The 19200-nt window shown below is 34.8% G+C and overlaps 3 protein-coding genes across 3 annotated transcripts; 1 reads left to right on the top strand and 2 right to left on the bottom strand.

Moving 5' to 3' along the window:
• Nucleotides 1–429: 429 nt before the first annotated feature.
• On the top strand, nt 430–3279 carry LOC105563306 (protein phosphatase 1H). The gene is made up of 6 exons (XM_012014804.1): nt 430–633; nt 750–1007; nt 1091–1308; nt 1392–1662; nt 1743–2002; nt 2070–3279. Exons 1-6 carry the CDS (start codon nt 448–450, stop codon nt 2353–2355), a joined length of 1479 nt encoding a protein of 492 aa, XP_011870194.1. The 5' UTR covers nt 430–447; the 3' UTR covers nt 2356–3279.
• Nucleotides 3280–6652: 3373 nt separating this feature from the next.
• On the bottom strand, nt 6653–9581 carry LOC105563312 (sugar transporter SWEET1). The gene is made up of 6 exons (XM_012014812.1): nt 9314–9581; nt 8608–8685; nt 7707–7830; nt 7468–7623; nt 7239–7358; nt 6653–6994 (listed from the first exon to the last, which is right to left on the bottom strand). Exons 1-6 carry the CDS (start codon nt 9388–9390, stop codon nt 6881–6883), a joined length of 669 nt encoding a protein of 222 aa, XP_011870202.1. The 5' UTR covers nt 9391–9581; the 3' UTR covers nt 6653–6880.
• A 322-nt stretch (nt 9582–9903) lies between these two features.
• On the bottom strand, nt 9904–14356 carry LOC105563313. The gene is made up of 13 exons (XM_012014813.1): nt 13867–14356; nt 13509–13788; nt 13204–13439; nt 13003–13133; nt 12825–12922; nt 12609–12749; nt 12382–12527; nt 11410–11817; nt 11240–11328; nt 11033–11169; nt 10920–10967; nt 10260–10823; nt 9904–10162 (listed from the first exon to the last, which is right to left on the bottom strand). The coding sequence occupies exons 1-13, from the start codon at nt 14083–14085 to the stop codon at nt 9927–9929; spliced, it is 2733 nt and encodes a 910-aa protein (XP_011870203.1). The 5' UTR covers nt 14086–14356; the 3' UTR covers nt 9904–9926.
• Nucleotides 14357–19200: the final 4844 nt, after the last annotated feature.

Raw genomic sequence — 19200 nt, forward strand, 5'->3', positions numbered from 1 at the left:
TACCGCCGCGCTCCGTTAAAGGCCTACCGAGGACGTCGTGCAGATGTCACTAGACGAGCGCGCCGACGTTCTGTCAATCGCGATGGTATAATGCGATATAACCTGACTCCGACTGTTGACAACTGTTTGTCAACAAGATGACATCGATCGAATATAATTGCTGAATGCGATCGCGGTGAGTACCGTAGTATTGGAGAAATGAGGTTGTCCCGCGACAAGGATGGGTATTCCTACAAACGGATTCCTGATGCGAGCACTCGTCTTCGACAGGCAACCAAGTTCCCGGAGTTCAATCAGCTCGTCGCATATCGCACGTCGTCGGGTGCGGCAACGGGTATTGGCGAAACTCGGATACTATGCGGCTCGGGCGTGACATATGATACTGTTTGTCGAGCACAGTGTCAATCGGATTCTCTAGCCTAGCGCTGCACAAGCCAAGATAGAAAGATGTTCAACCGCTTCAAGTCAGTATTAATGAACGCCGTGGGCGCGAGCGAGCTCGGCCTGCAGTACCCGAACGACTCCGACAATGATACGACGGCGGACTACATCAACTCCAACTATGTGGTAGAGGTGGAGAACAAGCCCTACAGCCGGCCAAGTTTCCTCGGCTTGACGGCTGAAGAGACGCAGGTATTTCTCGCGCAAGTTACATAGCAAATGGATTTTATCGAGCAGCGCTAATCCGCTCGTTAGCGGTGACGTGCCAACTGATTTATCTCGACTGTACGTATGGCTACGTGGAATAGGTGAGCGCGGATCACAAGGTGAGGCCTATAATAGTACCGAGGGATCTCAGCCGTTTGCCGTGGTGCGCCGGCTACGCGGAGTGCATAAACGCCGGCAAAAGTATGTGGAACGAGGACCAAGCCTCGGCGACACGCGGGGACTTGAAATTGTCGGATATCAATGTCACACTGCCTTACGTCATGTTTTCGATGTTTGACGGGCACGCAGGGTATCAGGTCGCCCTCACGGCGCGATTGCATCTACATAGGATAATCCTTGTATGCTATCCCCCCGCAAACTTGCCTGAGATAATGCAATATGTATATTATATTTAATTGACCAGCCACTTTCGAAAATGCAGGAGAGGTTGCTGGCTATACCGGGCAATATGCTGTTGAACGAGGATGAGAATGAACTGATAAAGGGGAGAGATCTAGTTACGGGTGCTATAGAATTAGCGTACAGGCAAATGGATCAAATGGTGGAGATGCAGGCTCAAAACGGTGGCGGTGGTTGTACGGCTATTACAATCTTATTTCTTAATGGGAGGCTTTACGCAGCCGGAGCTGGTGACTCGAGGTGGATTATAATTTTTATACATATATCTCCTATATTAATGTATTCATGATGTCTGTATAGTTTGCGTTCCTGTACGATTTTAGGGCCGTATTAGTCTTGGGGGAGGAGCAACGTGCTCTTACCAGAGACCACACTCCGGATTCTGAATCGAATCGTGTTAGAGCTTTAGGCTTTTTGAGAAGCAACGAGTTGCTCAAGGGTCACTTCACCCCGTTGGAGTTTAGGAAAAGGCCGCTGCAGAAGGAACTGGGATCCATGGTTTTGTACAGAGAACCCTTCATGACTGGCTGGGCGTATAAAACCTTGACGCTCTCTGACTTGAAACTGCCGCTCATTTCGGGACACGGGAAAAGGGTGTGTATGCGCCATAACTTGTAATTTCAAATTACAGCAATCTTATTTGTAGTATTAAATAAATTGTTAATGGCGTATAGAGCAGAGTGATGGGAACGATAGGCGTGACTAGAGGCTTCGGGGATCATGGCTTGAAGGCGGCAAATACCGGTGTTAGCATCAAACCGTTTCTATCATCGCAACCCGAGGTACAATCGTTGGACTTGGACAGTTGCAATCTTACCGAACGAGATTGCGTTATCGTCGCCACGGACGGACTTTGGGATGTAGTAACGGACAGAACAGCGGCAGCTATACTTAGAAAGACTCTTGCACCCGATACCCCGTCATTAGAATATAGGTACTGTCGCGAAATTTGTGCAAATTATCTGCACTTTAACAATCGCATCCCTTTTTCGCCTTTGTAGACTGACAATGGGTGCTCAAGAATTGGTGCAGGCGGCAAGAGGTCGATTAATCGGCAGAGTATGGATGGGAAAACCAGAGAATCCTAACGAAGCAGACGAGAAGTCCTCGCCTATAGCATCGGTGGACGATATCAGCGTATTAGTGGTACCTTTATATCCTTATTTATGCGAGCATAAGCAGTGGCTGAAGACGACACAGCAAGAACGAAAGTACGCTGCGGATTCCCTAGCAACAATGTGCTTCGACTATCCTATTTCTAACAGGTCCACTGATAATCCTGCATAATGAATCGCTACGATTATCCGATCAAGTGCTCTACGCGAAATAGGAACGACGTTACTCGACGCGCAGCTATTACGAATTACGTTTATCTGCATTACTACAGTGACTCGTCGCGTATTCGCGATCGAGACTTTTATTTTCTCTTAGAATAATTAGCGACATTTAAGTGCACGGTTGCCGTATATTCCCTTCGCAGAATATTTAATTACTGCATACTGCCACATGTTAGCTACAAAGAAGGCTATGTTCTTATTATTTAAGTGAAACATTCCACTGTGACATTATTTTACGTGTAACATGAAATATCTCAGATATTCCGAATATTTGATGCGCATGTGATCGCATATAAATATCTCGTAGGTAAGCACTAATTTTTGAATTGTTACGACTATGTAACTAGTATATGTAGGCTGTACACCATGTAAGATTAAAAGATATCAATATTTTTATATTGCTTTTGAGGCAAGCATATGTTACCATTTAATATTTGAGCGTACTGTAATGTTTCATCTTTATAGCTTTATGTTAAAAAGATTAACTCTGACTACGAACATACGTACCTGCATAATTAAGATTGAGAGTGCTGCATTTAAACAAAATCAATAAGATTTGTAAGTAATCAAGACTCTTTAACCAATTTATTGCTATCTACATCGATAATCCTTTCGTTTCAGAAATGTTTGGGAAAAAACCGTTTTGTATGTCGTAGTCAGAAAGTGAAATAGCAGTCATAGTCAACGGATGAAACTGTGAGTACGATATGAATGATCTGTGTGTGTGTGTGTGTGTGTGTACAAAATTGTACATAAATAGAAAAAGCATGGCTATCTTTTTCGCAGTAATCGCGATAATAATTAGATTTTGTGACTTCATGTATCACACAACTGTAGCTATGTATTATTACATCCAATAAATATTATACGAAGATGTCTCTGTGCTATTTACGTCGGTAATCTTGAAAACATTTTCCGATCAGTGGCGATTTCAATTTATCTGACATTCTAACGACTGACACTACCACTGGTGCATTTGCGATCGGAGGGTCAATTCTGTATCTTACGCTATAGTGAAAATGCTAAAAGGGAGTAGCTTTGTCCCTTTCTAACTGTCCCCTTAGAAAGAGACAAAGCCGCTCACTTTTAGCATTTTCACTATATCGTAAGATGCAGAATCGACCCTCGGATGTACGGACGCGTATTCATAATAAATTGTATCCATGGACGGAGTTTTATGAAATCCGTTCCTAATTATGCATATTATAATGTAACAATTGTACGACACTTTCTTTAAAACTCGCAATGGTATTGTGTACTTTTTCTGTCATCATAATAACTTTCCTAGTAGCACAATGCATTGAACAAACATTGGTTAAACATTGGTCCAATATTTGATTGTATTGGGCCAATGTTTAGCCAGTGCGCTGCGTAACTACCCAGAGAATATGCATGTCTAAAAGACACCTTTAAGACGTCTTAAAATAATCTTACATTAAATTACAACCCCACCCAGAGAACATGCATGTCTCAAGGGCATCTTTAAGTCGTCTTAAAGATGCCTTTGAGACATGCATGTTCTCTGGGTGGGGTTGTAATTTAATATAAGATTATTTTTGTAATCTCATCGACCGCAGCATAATTTACATGACGCAAAATTCACTTAATCCATGCGTATATTAGTATAAATGTAGCAACATTAGCTACAACGAAATTAAGATTTAATTAAATTTAATTAATTTGGGACTCTCTGAGGCTCGCATTGTAGACCCCGCATAATACTATTGGGACTTCTCTTGATGAAAGTACCGCATTCTGTACGACAGTCGTACTCTAAGAAGCATTGAAGGAACGTCATATTCACGTAATGTGACAACGCAAGATCCAATGACGGATATTCTATTAAATGCAGGAGGCGCGTGCTATACGCAATGTCGATCGTTTAAAATTTTAATATCTTAATATGTTAATGTGCGTTATTTTCTATTCTTCATGCACGAAGACGTAGTCGTAGACGAGAGACACTTTTGCGCGCTTGAAACTTTGAAAATTCCACTCACCGGAGCTGAATCAGCTTCGAGCCACGGAACCGCCGTTAACCGGGATCGATGGAATCGCAGGCGTTGCTTGGACTCCACGAGGGCCGACGCGGCCCGACGATCGCCCATCACTTGAGGACGCTCCCGACGAAAATTCGCGCTTAGTCTGGACTCTGAACCGCCGGAACTGTCATGGCAGCCGGGACGGCGCGGGAAACGGCGATGCGTCGCGCGCGCATGCGCAGTATCGCGACGCTTGTCGCGACGCGACAAGACGAGCTGGGACTTGGGAGGTGAAACGGTTAGATTTAGCGACGAGGATTATATGCCTTCTACCTCGTTTCTTCGGCAAACTACGATGCATCCCCGATTGCGCGAATTTCGGAAGTTTAATCCACGCGCGTCGTTCTTGAAAGAGCGTGAAAGTCACGACCGTAATTGTGATCGATTATTATCGTTTATATCTAGCTAGAAATGTTCCGTTGGGCGTAATATAACCGTAATTTAAAGTCACGCTATGCTGTATTTAATAAAGAGCACGCGCCCCGATTCTCTCGGTGGAAGAATACATCAGTTTCGAGGTCCGTACGTCGGAATCTGTACACACCGTAACCGAACCGCCGCACCGCGTCGACCGCGATCGACGAAATGACTCAGATGCCCGCAAACTACCGCGACTGAAACGTTCCGGCGGCCGCCTGTCGCTTTAACCGACACTCTCGACGAAAACTCACGCTCGTTCTGGATTCCGAAGAACTGAAACCCCGCGGTAACTACGGAGCGATCGCACTGTTTCGAACCGTTTTCGCACTGCCGGGACTGTCATGGCGGCGAGGAACGGCGAGACGCGCCGACGCGGAAGAGTAATGAAATTATTATTAGAGAATTAGGCCCTTAATGTGTTTTTAACCGATCACAAAGCCGTACCAGCCTCTTAGGATGATTTTTAAATAAAAATCGACTATGAATACCGGCCTGAGAGCCGTCACGGCCCGCTTTTACGTGATCCTCGAACGCGATACGCCCTCTGTCGACATTGACGACGTGGACGTGAACTACGTAGCCAATATTCACGTTTGGACTAAGCGGATAACGTAGATGTGCACGTTTTGGTTGTGTTCCGTGCTACGTGCATGAAATGTCGATAAAATCAGAGTTATTCATTTTTCTTTGTTAATTAGCGAATGGACCAAAGTTGTAGAGAGATCTTGTAGAGGCTCTCCACCCCCCCCCCCTGAATTTTTCTCGGCAGCTTCTTTACTTTGCAATAATTGTTTTTACCTTTTTATCATTAATTTTTTTAAACCTGTAATATGCATACAATAATACACAACTCATCCGATGTAAAACATTTTTTATTAATGTACAAATGAAAAGTCAAATTGTAAAGGTAAATCTATAAAAAAAGTAAAGTAAAGCAAATTAAGTATTAATATGTATACACTGATAATTGGCGGTAAAAATTATTTACTGGAAAATTATTCGTGAGAGAGATTCATCCAATCGAAAGATTAATTCACACTCTTGATCTTGGGACAAAATCAATTTTCTTCTCGGAATTTATTAATAATATCTCATAAATTAATGATAGAAAGTGTCCTTTTTTACAGTTTGTTTCGCTCAAGACTATAATATTCTCAATTAACGTTTCGTTTATTCTGACGTTATGTTTTGTTTTTTTTTAGAATCTGTGAGAGGCAAGGAGACTCACGGGAGAAAAGCATCCCGATCCATGAGGTGGTGTCAAGTATCACTTCAACTCTGTCTCAGGGAATTTTCATGCTGGACGAAAACTAAGGTCATATTTGAATCCGGCGTAAAAAGAATCCATAAGAAACGATATGCTTCACTTGTTATATATATTTTATTCCATGGTAGGAAAACTTGAAGAGTTTAGTGTACTTCCATGTGGATTGTGAGAAACCATCACTTTCACCCCTTCATATCTCCAAAACCGTGCCTATGCTCATTTAAAAATTTCTCTGGGATTAATGTATGCGCACATGTATGACTATTTATTAAGTTTAGACTATTATTTAACATATTTTATTTAATAAAAATAATTGACGTAAATACAGTCTATATACATAATATATGTATACATTAAAAATATAGAATGTAATTTAATTCAAATATCACTTATATATAATAACTTATCCCATACAGCACAAACCTTGCAGTTACGTTGCAGCTACATTACAGCAATGTTGCAATGTTGTAGCAATGTTATTGCAATGTAACTGCAAGTTTTGTGCTGTACGGGATATGTATATAACAAAATATGATATACTTTATAACAAAGTAATATACATAAAATGCTTCATATTGTCTTTTACGGTATTGGAATATCTTATACTTACGAACTTTACTTGTTTTTAGTTAAATACTGTTGATAAATATTATTCATTACAGTATTAAATCTAAATACTGTACGTAAGTATACATATATAATAATTTTAAATATAAAAAATATATTTCCTTTAAAAATTTCAAAAATTAATTTTTCTTACTCTGCTCATCCGATAATTCAACTTTTAACTTTTTAGATGGAAATATCACAAATAGAGATAGTTGAGCTACACTAAGCGTAAAACCAACTGCATTCTGAACCTATAAATAAGTATAATGAAATATTATACATATATGTGTGCGTATATACAGAGTGAACCATAAAGGCTGGATACCCAACATTTTACCATGTCATATTTAATTATATCTCACAAAGATATAATGAAATATGACATGGTAAAATGTTGGGTATCCAGTTTGGTCCAGCGACTCTGATTCACCCTGTATGTATATATTTAAAATTTGATTTTTAAATATTTTAGTAACTATTACAAAGAATACTTACAATAATAAAAACATTGTTAATGGTAATGCCGTACAATAACCACTGAAATGAAACTAGTGTACCCATAAAGATAAGTGGAAATGGAAGAATCGCTGTATTTTTCGTTTCTATAACGGTTCTCTAAAAAACAAAAAAATATATTTTATTATGATTGTCATGTGATAAATACGATTAAAATATATTTAGAAAATTTAAGTTATGTATATGTAGAAAAAATAGATCTACTCACAAGATGTGCAAGAGGAGCTGCTATTAAAAGAAGGAGAAGTACTGTAACCACAATGCCAAATCTGAATTCAACGTTTGTTGGATGTTCTATTTGTGCATAGACAAGAAAAATTACAACAAAGATTGTTACTTTATATATTAATTTAAGCACTTCATTCTAAAAAGAAAAGAATATTATGTGATAAACAGAAAATTCCGATTAATTAAAAATCAAATATAAATTAATATAAGAGAAAATACCGTATTTGGAGCATAGAGGTAATAGATAATCATATAAATCACGTTTGTCAATAAACCAAATATATTAACATTTATCATGTTAGAATCATCTAACATCCAAGCGTACCGAAGCATCAATATACATCTAAAAAAATTGCTTGTTTAGTTACATAATCTAATTTACTTACGTTTCATTTTCATAACATAACAACATATGTATATGAACATACAAACATTTAATCTTCACAATTAATTATTAACTGAAAGTATTTAAAGTATCATAAAAGTATATCGTTGTTTATTGTGGAATATTAAATTGAAATTTAATTAATGCATTTTTTTAATTAAATATCTTTCTATTAAACACCACAAGTAGCAATTACATAACATCAAGATTATTATTTCCTACTCAACAATGTAATATAACATGCGTGTTATATTATATTTACATTGTTGAATGGGAAATTATAATATTGATATTATGTAACTGTTACTTGCTGTTCACTGGGTTATATTAGGATGAAGCAATAATTTTGTCTACCTCGAATATCTCTGTTATTTTTAAAAATATCGAAAAGTTGCAATTACGATGGTTGTAGAATATTAAGAGGGCCATAATATGCTAACAATACTTTTTCATTCAGTGGAGGCGCTTTAGTGATCTCAAGATTATCTCCATTTTTTTATGGTATACTATACATTTTTATTTCTTAGTGCAATGGAGGTGACTTTAAGATCTCTGAAGCGCCAACACTTACTAAGATAAGATTACATATTGTGGCCTTCTTGATATCCTACAACATTCGTGATTACAATTTTTCCATATTTCTAAAAACAGCGGAGATATTCGAGGTGGACAAAGTTATTGCCTCACCCTGTATATACATACATACATATATATATACATGTTACATATACTTACACTCCTATACCACCAAGAAAAGGCATTGGATCAACTCCACTGGATGAACCTTTCTTATGTATGTTGCGACATATTAATCTATAAAGTATAAATTATAAAAATGGTATAGTAGTAAAATTAAAAATAAACATTTTTAATGCTAAATTTCTTGTTGTATTATATCTAACGTTTTGTGCTGTAACTCAATAAGCGGGTGTTAAACTAACAAATTATAAAATAATGATGAAATTGTTATCGCAGCACTACATTGACACAACATAACAACAGTCATTAAATACTAAATGAATACTCATGGGTGCTTTCCAGCAGGTGACACAGATTGGCACAGTGTAACACAGAATCATTTCATTCTTGTCTAGCAACGGCAAATAACAAAGATAAAACGATTATTTGTGTTACACAGTGTCACCTGTGTACGTTATTGGAAAACACCCAATATATCTAACATTTTTTAATACTTTGTAAATATTTCTTAATATTTATAGAGGCCAATGAATATTTGTATAAAACTAGAATTTAAAAAATATTGTATAGTTAATTTACAAATAAGAATGCATTCACATCATTTTCATTGCATTTCAGAATAAAATTCTTCCTTATATCATTCAAAATAATACATACGTATTAATTGATGTATATATTGATTACGTAAGTACACGAGTTAGCACAAAATAGAGAAAGACAATAAATAATCTAACACACTTACGTTCCGGACAGCATATGTGCCATCGTAGTATACATGGCACAAAGTCCAACAATTTCTTTATAATCCTCTAGGACCATTTTTCTTAATTCGTTGCTACTAGTTATACTCTGACTGACACTAACGCTTGTCAATTACTCTTGATTGTTGGTTAAATGCTTTGAATTGCATAGAAGTCAATGTCATAGATGTCATACATACGATGTAAACTAGACTCACCACGTCGCCAGCTCGTCACGTGATTCAGGATATATGTATGTATGGGTCTGTTTTTTATAGCTGAACCGGCTGCACTAGTTCATAGTTTATCTCTTTCCCTCCGCATTACAAGGAGAAAGATAAACTCTAAACTAGTGCAGCCAGTTTAGCTATAAAGAACAGACCCTATGTATGTACAGAGGTTGCGACACAATTTTTTTTGATGAGTTTACGAACGCGCATAATTATATATGTATAAATGGTTGTATATAATTACGCCAAATTGTGTATGAGATGTATCTGCATACATAATTGTATTGTATAATTCTATGTAAATATCTCTATATTAAAAAAACACTTAAGTAATAGTAATTATTAACGAAGTAATAGTAAATGCAGTTTTGAAAAGTTAGTATATTTAATTGTTCCTGTATATATATTTAGAATTATACAATGTTTTAATAGCCATATATGCTCTATTATAATTTTCGATAGGTCCAGTGTGGTTATTCCTCTCAGCTGTAGGAATTACTTTCTTTTTAAAATTTGTCATATGTAATTGACCAACATGTGTATTTTCACAATGTGTTTCAGTTTCGTATTGTATACCTTTATCGATGATGAACGTGGTTTTTATGCGATCTAATGCTTCTCCTAAAACAGTAATATTATATGTATTTAATAAACGTTATCTGTATATGCATTAAGAGAAATAATAATATACATATATAAGATGCACTATGATATTTACGCTCATTTTCTTGAAGTATCAAATCATCAAAAAAGGCGATGTTTTGTATAAATAAATGAAATGAATCTTCAATATTAGAAAAACGAATGACAAAATCAGGATCACAAATCGCAAGATGACATAAAAATCTGATGCCTTGTCTCAATACTTTGTAATGAATCTTTTTAATATTACACAAAAAATTACAATCTAACTTTTCTGAATATGTTTCTGCCAAATCTTTCTTTACATTCTGTTTATTATATCTTATCTGACGTGTATGATCTTTGTAATTAATTCTCTTCAAGATATAACACTTTTTAGAAAAGTAAAATAACTCTTGTGTCTCAGTATTATCAATTATATCTAATTTGCTTTCAGAACATTTTTTTAACATATTAATTATAAATTGTAGTAATTTTGTATAGCAGTTACAAGATCCTGAACTTTCATTTCTTAATAAATTATTCTTCTGTAGGATATGCCATACAGATGATATTAATGCATATGTCATGTTTACTATAGTGAGAAAGTCTGGATCAAAATGTTCCACTTGTGCCATAAAAATTTGTAAGACACAAGCATCTGAAATACAGAAATATTTATTATTAGAAATGTCCTTTTGAAAAGAAAATATATCATGAAGAAATGTATATATCTTTATTTTGAAGCATAATATACCTGGGGTAAAGTGTAATACTCCTTTCCATCTTTTTATCGTCATTAACTCTATTAAAATAATGATAATTAATATAAACAAATTAATTTTTTTCAACCATATCCAATATACTTACGCGAATTTGTGCAAAGTTTTGATACAAACAGGCTACATTTACTGAAGACCATTATAAAATTTGCTAATGAAACATAACAAAGTGGCAATGGTCTCGAAAATACAAGTTCTTTGAATATGAGATAGATATATTCTAATCTGGAAAATAAATAAAATTTACATAAAATCTATAAACATTAAAATAATCACAGTGATAATATTGGTATACCCTTTATCACAGTAGCCCACTTTCTGTTGCACATTACACAGTAGTTTTACAATTGCATTTATAAGACCTGTAAATTGATGAGATCTTCTCTGCAAATAATATTTATTAAATGTTTATCAACTATTAAAAATTAATAAAAATAATATCTTAAAAATTAAATGTATACTTACAACACGTTCTATTAAAGTAACACATTCTAAGATAATTTCAAGCATTTCAAATTCATGACCTTTCTTTGGCCATGTATTATATCGTGTCATTTCTTGCAGGTAATGATTGTAACATTCATCATTGCTTGTAAGTAATTGTGACTTTCCTGCTACATAATTACTTAAATATGATGATTCAATACTAATGTACGAAAGTATATCGAGCAATCTTTTAGCTTCGATACCACGTTCTCTTTCATGCCATGCATCTGTTTCGCATTCAGATTCAATACATATATTGTGATCTTTATAAACCGCAGAAAAATATAAATCGTTCATATCCCGAATATCATCATTTTTCATAGCTTGAAAAATTGTTTCCAGAACTGTCATAATATTCAATACTAATTCTCTTGTAGTTAAAACCAACTAAAACACATAAATAGATAAATAAATAAATAAACCACACACACGCACGCGCGCGCAGTTAAAGAGGATTCAGGACAGAGAAAGGACAAATAATACTCGTGAAATGGAGCAAAAAAATCCTGATAAACATAGGTAAAAAAACTAACATTTATTCAAAAGAAGAAAAAAATTCTTCCCACTCCAAAGTTTACAAAAGGTTTTCTACATGTCCTATTCCCATTTCCACATGCTTTATACCTTTGTATCACAGAATTGCAAACTCTTTCGAAAATTCCCGATTATTTATAATTCCGAAAATATTAATTTTTCGACATATGTTTACTCAGACTTTTTTGCTCCATTTCACAAGTACTATCTGCTGTTAAAGTCCTGAAACCTTTCTTTTAACTCTTTTTCTCTGTGTTATGTGTACACACGAACATACACACATAAATATATGTACGTGCGCGCACATGCATATTTAAATCTAATGTACTATTATCATGACTAATTTCGTATTATTGTGAATATTGTATTATATTTAAATAAATTCAAGTATTGAGATATTGTGACATATTGGTATACCTTGTTGATTATTGGTATACATCTTTCTGATTCTATCTCGGTATCAACTCTCCTTTCAATGACTGCAACCTCAAATAAAACAAATTCTGTTGTCAATCTTTTTCCATTTACTGTAGTAACTACTGGTTTCACTAATTCTGGGTTTTCTACAACATGACGAAATATAATGAAAATGACTGACTATATTAATATAGTCTTTTTTGCAGAATAATTTCATAAATATTTACCAAAAATTCGAAATGTTTCTTCTTCTTGTAAAATAGGTAAATTTCTTTTACCAGTCTTTTCTATGACTTTAATATTAACAATGGATTTTTCTGGTAGTGATGTTCCAAAGGTCAACTCTGAAATTCTTGCAAGAGGAAAATCTGAAAAATATTTGCAATATTACAAAATTATCATAAAAATATATAACTTTGTAGCTAACTTTCTAATATACTCACAAGTATTATATGTCTTAAGTTGATAATCACTTTTCTTGTAAATATTAGTTTGTACACATGCTTCTTTCCCTTTTATAATTCTATTCGCGTTTGTGGTCCTGTTTACGCATGAATTACATGAATATACTTAAAAATATCAAACAGTTTGGATTTTTACTTCTTTAAAATATTATCTTACCAATTTATTGGGGTAGCATATTTACATTTATCAACAGAAGCGTTCATACATAATATTTGTGGTTCCTTCAATTTAATATTTCTAGATTCTAACAATTTGTAACGTTCCTGAAGATTTCCTACTTCTAGGTTCTATGTTGATAGATCATGTTATATATTATTTGACAATATCAATTTTGTAATGTAACAAAAAAATACTCACTTGTAATTCTAACTGCGTCTTTAGTTGTTCCTTTTGTTTATAAATTTTGTTGATCTCGGATCTATATTGATTGGCTTGTTCTTCAATTAAACGTGTTTTTTCTAATTTTTCATTTTCAATTCGTAACTGAGCTTGTTGTAGTTGCTGCCGTAGAAATGTAGTTTCGCCATCTTTTGTTATAAAGTCATTTAATAGTTTTCTGTTGTCAGTTTTCAATTTTTCTAACTCTTTATCATCTATAAATATATAAAACAAATAACAAATAAGAATACTTGTAATCATTCGTATTTCTATAACAGTATTACCTTGTACAATGAGGTCTTTCTGAAAAGTTGAATTATGATCTTCTTTATGCATTAATTTCTTTCTGAACTGAGAATAGTTAATCTCGGTTACATCTTGACTATTTTGACTTATAGTCTGTACAGTCTTTTTCAGCAACCGTAACTTAGGCTTTTGTACAGCCCATGATAATTTGGAACAAGAAGTTTCATTATAAGCAGTTGCAGCTCTTTCTGAAGAACCAAATTTTATTAAATTCGGATCATGTTCAAATAGTTTCAAATTATTTGACACGTTAGCTTCCTTGAAAGTAAAGATTCGAATTACAAAAATTATTCGTATACATATATTTTAAACCTAACCTTTCTTTAGTAACAGTACCTGTACACAAGCTTGAGAAGCAATTAGATCCATTTCCTCGATTTGTTCTTCGTCAAAATCGTCACCCCAAGGATCATCATTGTGAGAATTTTTGTTTGCAAGGATCTTTTTCTGTGCTTTGTGATATTCCAGAGTTTCGTCATCAGGAGTATCAATTTTTTTTCGTTTGGCAGACAAACGATAATCATCTGTAATCCTTTCCTCAGATCGTTTAGACATTGTTATAGAAAACTATCAAGTATCATAGTACAAAAAGCAAATAATAAAATAATGAGTTCATTATTGCAACATTTGTGTAGGTTTTTTTGTTCATTCAAGTTACACCTTTGCAACGACAAAAGTTACACACGTTTCGTATTTTGTGGCAGCAAACAAATACACTACTATACTATAAAATTAGAAAAAAATGAATCATATGTTTCAATTTTTATATACCACTAGATTAGAGTACATACTAGATCACTCACTACACTATCCAAAAATGACGCGTTGGATTCGTTGGAAATTTACATCCAACCAATCCAACGCGGCAGAAATTTTATTCCCTGTTCCTATTGCCTGTTGCCTGGCATTGTGTGATAGGCTTTACGCTCCACATGACACCACCCTAAAGTGCATTCGAGGAGCGGCTCGCCTGCACTTAATCGGAAAAGAACGTATTTTTGAACAACTTTTATTTGTAATTGTTTATATTTTGGATAAAAATGTTTGAAGTGCAATTTAAAAGGTTTGTGATTTATTCGTTTATTTGTAAATAATTACTTTTCACCCAGCATTTAGCCGGAATAGATAAATTAAACAGTTTTTAATGGAATCGTTTGTATTTTGTATGAATAGGTATAAAGTGTCATTAAAAGGTTTGTAAGTGATCCATAGACATAGACATAACAATGGACTGCGCGTTCCCTATTTATCCCGCGAAGAAAACTTGTATAAATTTTAGAACGAGGCAGCTGCAGCTGCTCACATCATGATGTTAAGTTGGGTAACCTCTATTTGTGTGTGTGAACCCGTAAAATGGGGAGCACACACTTTTGCATAAGTGCATAAGCATATGCATAACGAATTTGATTGGTCCATTTCCTTGTGCATTTGCTTAGGCTGGGTCTACATTGGATGTCGTAAATCGTGTCGGAAGAAATAGACCAATCACAGTTCATTATTCTCCTTACGGTCGAAAAATAATGAACTGTGATTGGTCAATTTCTTCCGACACGACTTACTACATCCTATGTAGACCCAGCCTTAAGCCCGTATCAGACTACGGATTGGGATTGGGATTAGATTGAAATTTAACCAATCACAGTAAAGTTTACTAATCCCAAGTTCAGTAACTTTTACTCCGATTGGTCAAATTTCAATCTAATCCCAATCCCAATCCGTAGTCTGATACGGGCTTTACGGATAGTTGTCTGCCATCAGCCTAAGGACGTAAAACGTAAGCGTAAGCAGATTGGATTTGCTACTGCTTGCGTTATTGCCTTACGTTCTCGATTGTGATTGGTCGATTTTCTTATGCTTACGTTTTACGTCCTTACGGAATTTTATGTGTGAAGCTCATTCTACAATGGACGCAAAACGCAAGACGCTATGCCGCACCGCAAGAGATCGACCAATCGCGGTCAAATATGAAAAGAATGCTCGACTGTCATTGGCCGATTTCCCGCGTTGCGGTCTGGCGTCGTGCGTTTGCGTTCATTGTAGAGGCCTTAGGCTGGGTCTACATTGGATGTCGTAAGTCGTGTCGGAAGAAATTGACCAATCACAGTTCATTATTCTCCTTACGGTCGAAGAATAATGAACTGCGATTGGTCAATTTCTTCCGACACGACTTACGACATCCAATGTAGACCCAGCCTAACGGATAGTTGTCTGCCATCAGCCTTAGGCTGGATTCAGACTGAACGCGATGAGCGATGAGCGACGAGCGATATCCAATGGGCGTACAGCTTTCCCATGTAACCTGTTCGCCCATTGGATAATCGCTCGTCGCTCATCGCTCATCGCGTTCAGTCTGAATCCAGCCTTACGGAATTTTATGTGTGAAGGCCTTTACAGGTGGCCGTGTCGATCTAGTGGATGGATCGGGAGCCAACAACCAAACCAGACCAACAAGGCCTTTTACAGACCAATCAAATTCGTTATGCATATGCTTATAATGCACTTATGCAAAAGTGTGTGCTCCCCGCTTAACTATTGGACACCGCGTGATTGGATATGTTAGTATTGAACACTACATTTTTGGACACCGCATTAATGGACACTGTGAATTTAAATAAGTGAGATGCGTAGAGATTTTGTTAAAATTCATCGTCTTGTCTCTTTCTGCGTCTGGAAACACGATTTTGGTTTGATGATCCGCCCAGTACCATATGTCGATGGTCGTACCATTCAATTTTTATTATAAAAAAATTTAGGTGTTTTGGGTTATAATTAATGAGTATTATTTTGTGTGAATCACTTATATATATTTCAAGGTTATTGAAAATCACTGTAATCGTACCAAATTTTATAAATTTCTTTTTTTATTAAAAAATGATTATTAAAAACATAAATTATGCGATACACACACACACATACATCAAATTTACGCGCGTGTGTGTGGCATTTCACTATGATATATTTTGATCAATCTTTTTTTCATGATTGCAATAAAGAAACTACTACATCATTTCATAACGGTTCATAATTCTCCGTAATTGAGTTGCGCGAATGGAAGAAAGCATTAAACAATTTACAATTGAACAAAACTATGACCAGTTTTCTGAATCCTCTTTTATCAATAAAAGCGCTTCTAAAAGTGGGTTATCGCCACTCAGAAAGCTTATTAACCACTTTTAGAGGCGCGTTTATTGATACAAGAGGGTTCAGAATACAGGCCTATATCTTTAAATGTGTTTCTACAGGAAAACTAATGTAACAATAATACTAATAGCCTAGCTTCATATAATATTGCTAACCGTGTATCGTATTTTAAATGAGTACTATGTGTATAATAACGCAACCTTATGAAACAGAATCCAATCTACTAGTGATCGATTTACATTAAATTATCGCACGCAATATGAGTTACATTTGATATAAACTATTGCATGGCACATTCGCTAAAAAGGAAAACTTCCATAGCAATGTACTTTATTTATCAAATGTTCTGTGTCACTATTCAAATGCCCCTACTTTAGCTCTTGCTCTAATTTAAACTATCCGATATTGTATAGTCAATGTCACAGGAATCGTCATTAAAATACAACAAATTTTAAGTCATCGAAATATATCAAAGATACCTATATAATTCTTGTTTTGTAATTCGTTGATATACAGCAGTTATATCATCAGTCACTCAATCATACTTTTACAATTTACAACCATATTTTCGTACGTTTAAAAAAAAAATACATTTGCACTACATAAATACAGATTAATTCGCTCGTTAAAGTATATTGTTTTTTCTAATAAATTTGGAAACAACTTAAAAACTTAAACAGTTAAAGATTTAAACAATGACATCAATAATAATATTGATGCAATAATGATTACTAATTGAATTTATATCGTAAGCACAATGTCACTTAATGTATGCAATATTTAATGTATAATAAAATTCTTATTGCGCTATTTAAAAATCTCTATTTGTTATTGGAAAGTACTCGAAGATCTTAACGTATTTCATATATTTCTTTTTGCTTTAACTTAAAGATAAATAACAAGCTTTGATTTTTCGACATTTATTTTGTAAATAAAGACTAAAAATTTCAGAAAAATAATTTTAATGTTAATTTTAAAATAATTTTAATTTTTTTAAATATATAATTTGTTTGTTCTTGGTTGAAAATTATTTTCATCTGTATTTCTCAAGAAAAAGACAGTCACGAAATCTTGGCCTTAGGTAATCGTAAAAAAAAAACTCATGAGATTGCATATATCACTGATTAAATGTATATCGACAAAATATAATGAGTATGAAATTTTTTGGTTTCATAACAGGACGAACTTATGCATCAACCAAAATTCAAATTTATTTATATGTAAATTGTTCTAACACGGAAGAATTTGCACACACACATCACGAGACACGGCAGTGTCTCGCGCCAAGTATAAACGTAGCTAGAACCGCGCGTTATGTTACACAGGAAGAAAAACGTATTGAATGTATCATTGTATGAAATATGACACAACAAAAACATAATTAGCATTAAGTATAGACTTCTTTTATAGGTAAATATATCAATTTTGCAAGATGCATTAAGATCTTTCAAGAAAATTGTATTTGTCAAATAATGGTGGCATGGATTTAGCGTCACTATGCACTTTACTTAGTTTCACAGCACTTGCTTTTTTGTTTTTATATAATTATACATATGTAGATACATACACTTTTATATATTTATATGCATATGTATACATACAGGGTGTCCCACGATGACCAAATCTGCCATAAAATTTAGAGCAAGGCAAACTGAATCGAAGTCTTATATCATTTTGCAAAATTCAGAATTATTTGTTAGTAATAAACAAACACGTCTGGGGCTCTATTCCATACACGGTTACAGACAACTATCGATATCGTTTACGCAGCTTTTTTTTCGAAAAGCTGCGCAAACGTCGTTAACAATATCGATAGTTGTCGATAACCGTGTATAGAATAGAGCCCCTGGACAAATAAGTGCACGAGAAGCAGTAAGACGGACATTAAATGTCTTATTTGTTCAGTCTCGTAGCAACAATGAGTATCGGGATAGCGGGAGGTGGAGCAGCGCGCTGGAAAAAAGTTATCACACAGCGAGCGGCAAGCTTCAGAAGATGCTCACCGCTCGTCCCTAACTGCTACAAAACTAAACAAATAAGCCATTTAATGTCTGGCCTACTGCTGCTCGTGCACTCATTTGCCTAGATGTTTTTATTTATTACTCGAAAATTGTAAATTTTGCACAATATGGGACTTCTCAATTTAGTTTGTCGCGCTCTATCTAAATATTACGGTGGTCATCGCGGGACACCTCATGTGTATGTGTGTATATATACATATACAGGATAAGACAATAACTTTGTTCACCTCAAATATCTCTATTTTTAGAAATATGAAAAAATTGTAATTACGAAAAGTTGTAAGATATCAAGGCCATAATATGCTAGCAATATTTTTTCAGTAAGTGGAGGCACTTTGGAGATCTCTTTTTATTCACACAAATATCTTATTTATAAAGCGTAAAAATTCTCAGCGTCATTTCTCGCTTCTGACGTCATGATTTCCAACACGGCCGTGGCGAGCCCAAGAACCTTAAATGAAGGAATAAAATTATGATTTTTGTCTTATAAGGAGGTGCTCAAAGTGAT

Source organism: Vollenhovia emeryi, unplaced genomic scaffold, assembly GCF_000949405.1.
Source record: "Vollenhovia emeryi isolate VEMERY1.0 unplaced genomic scaffold, V.emery_V1.0 DF939178.1, whole genome shotgun sequence".
NCBI lineage: Eukaryota > Metazoa > Arthropoda > Insecta > Hymenoptera > Formicidae > Vollenhovia > Vollenhovia emeryi.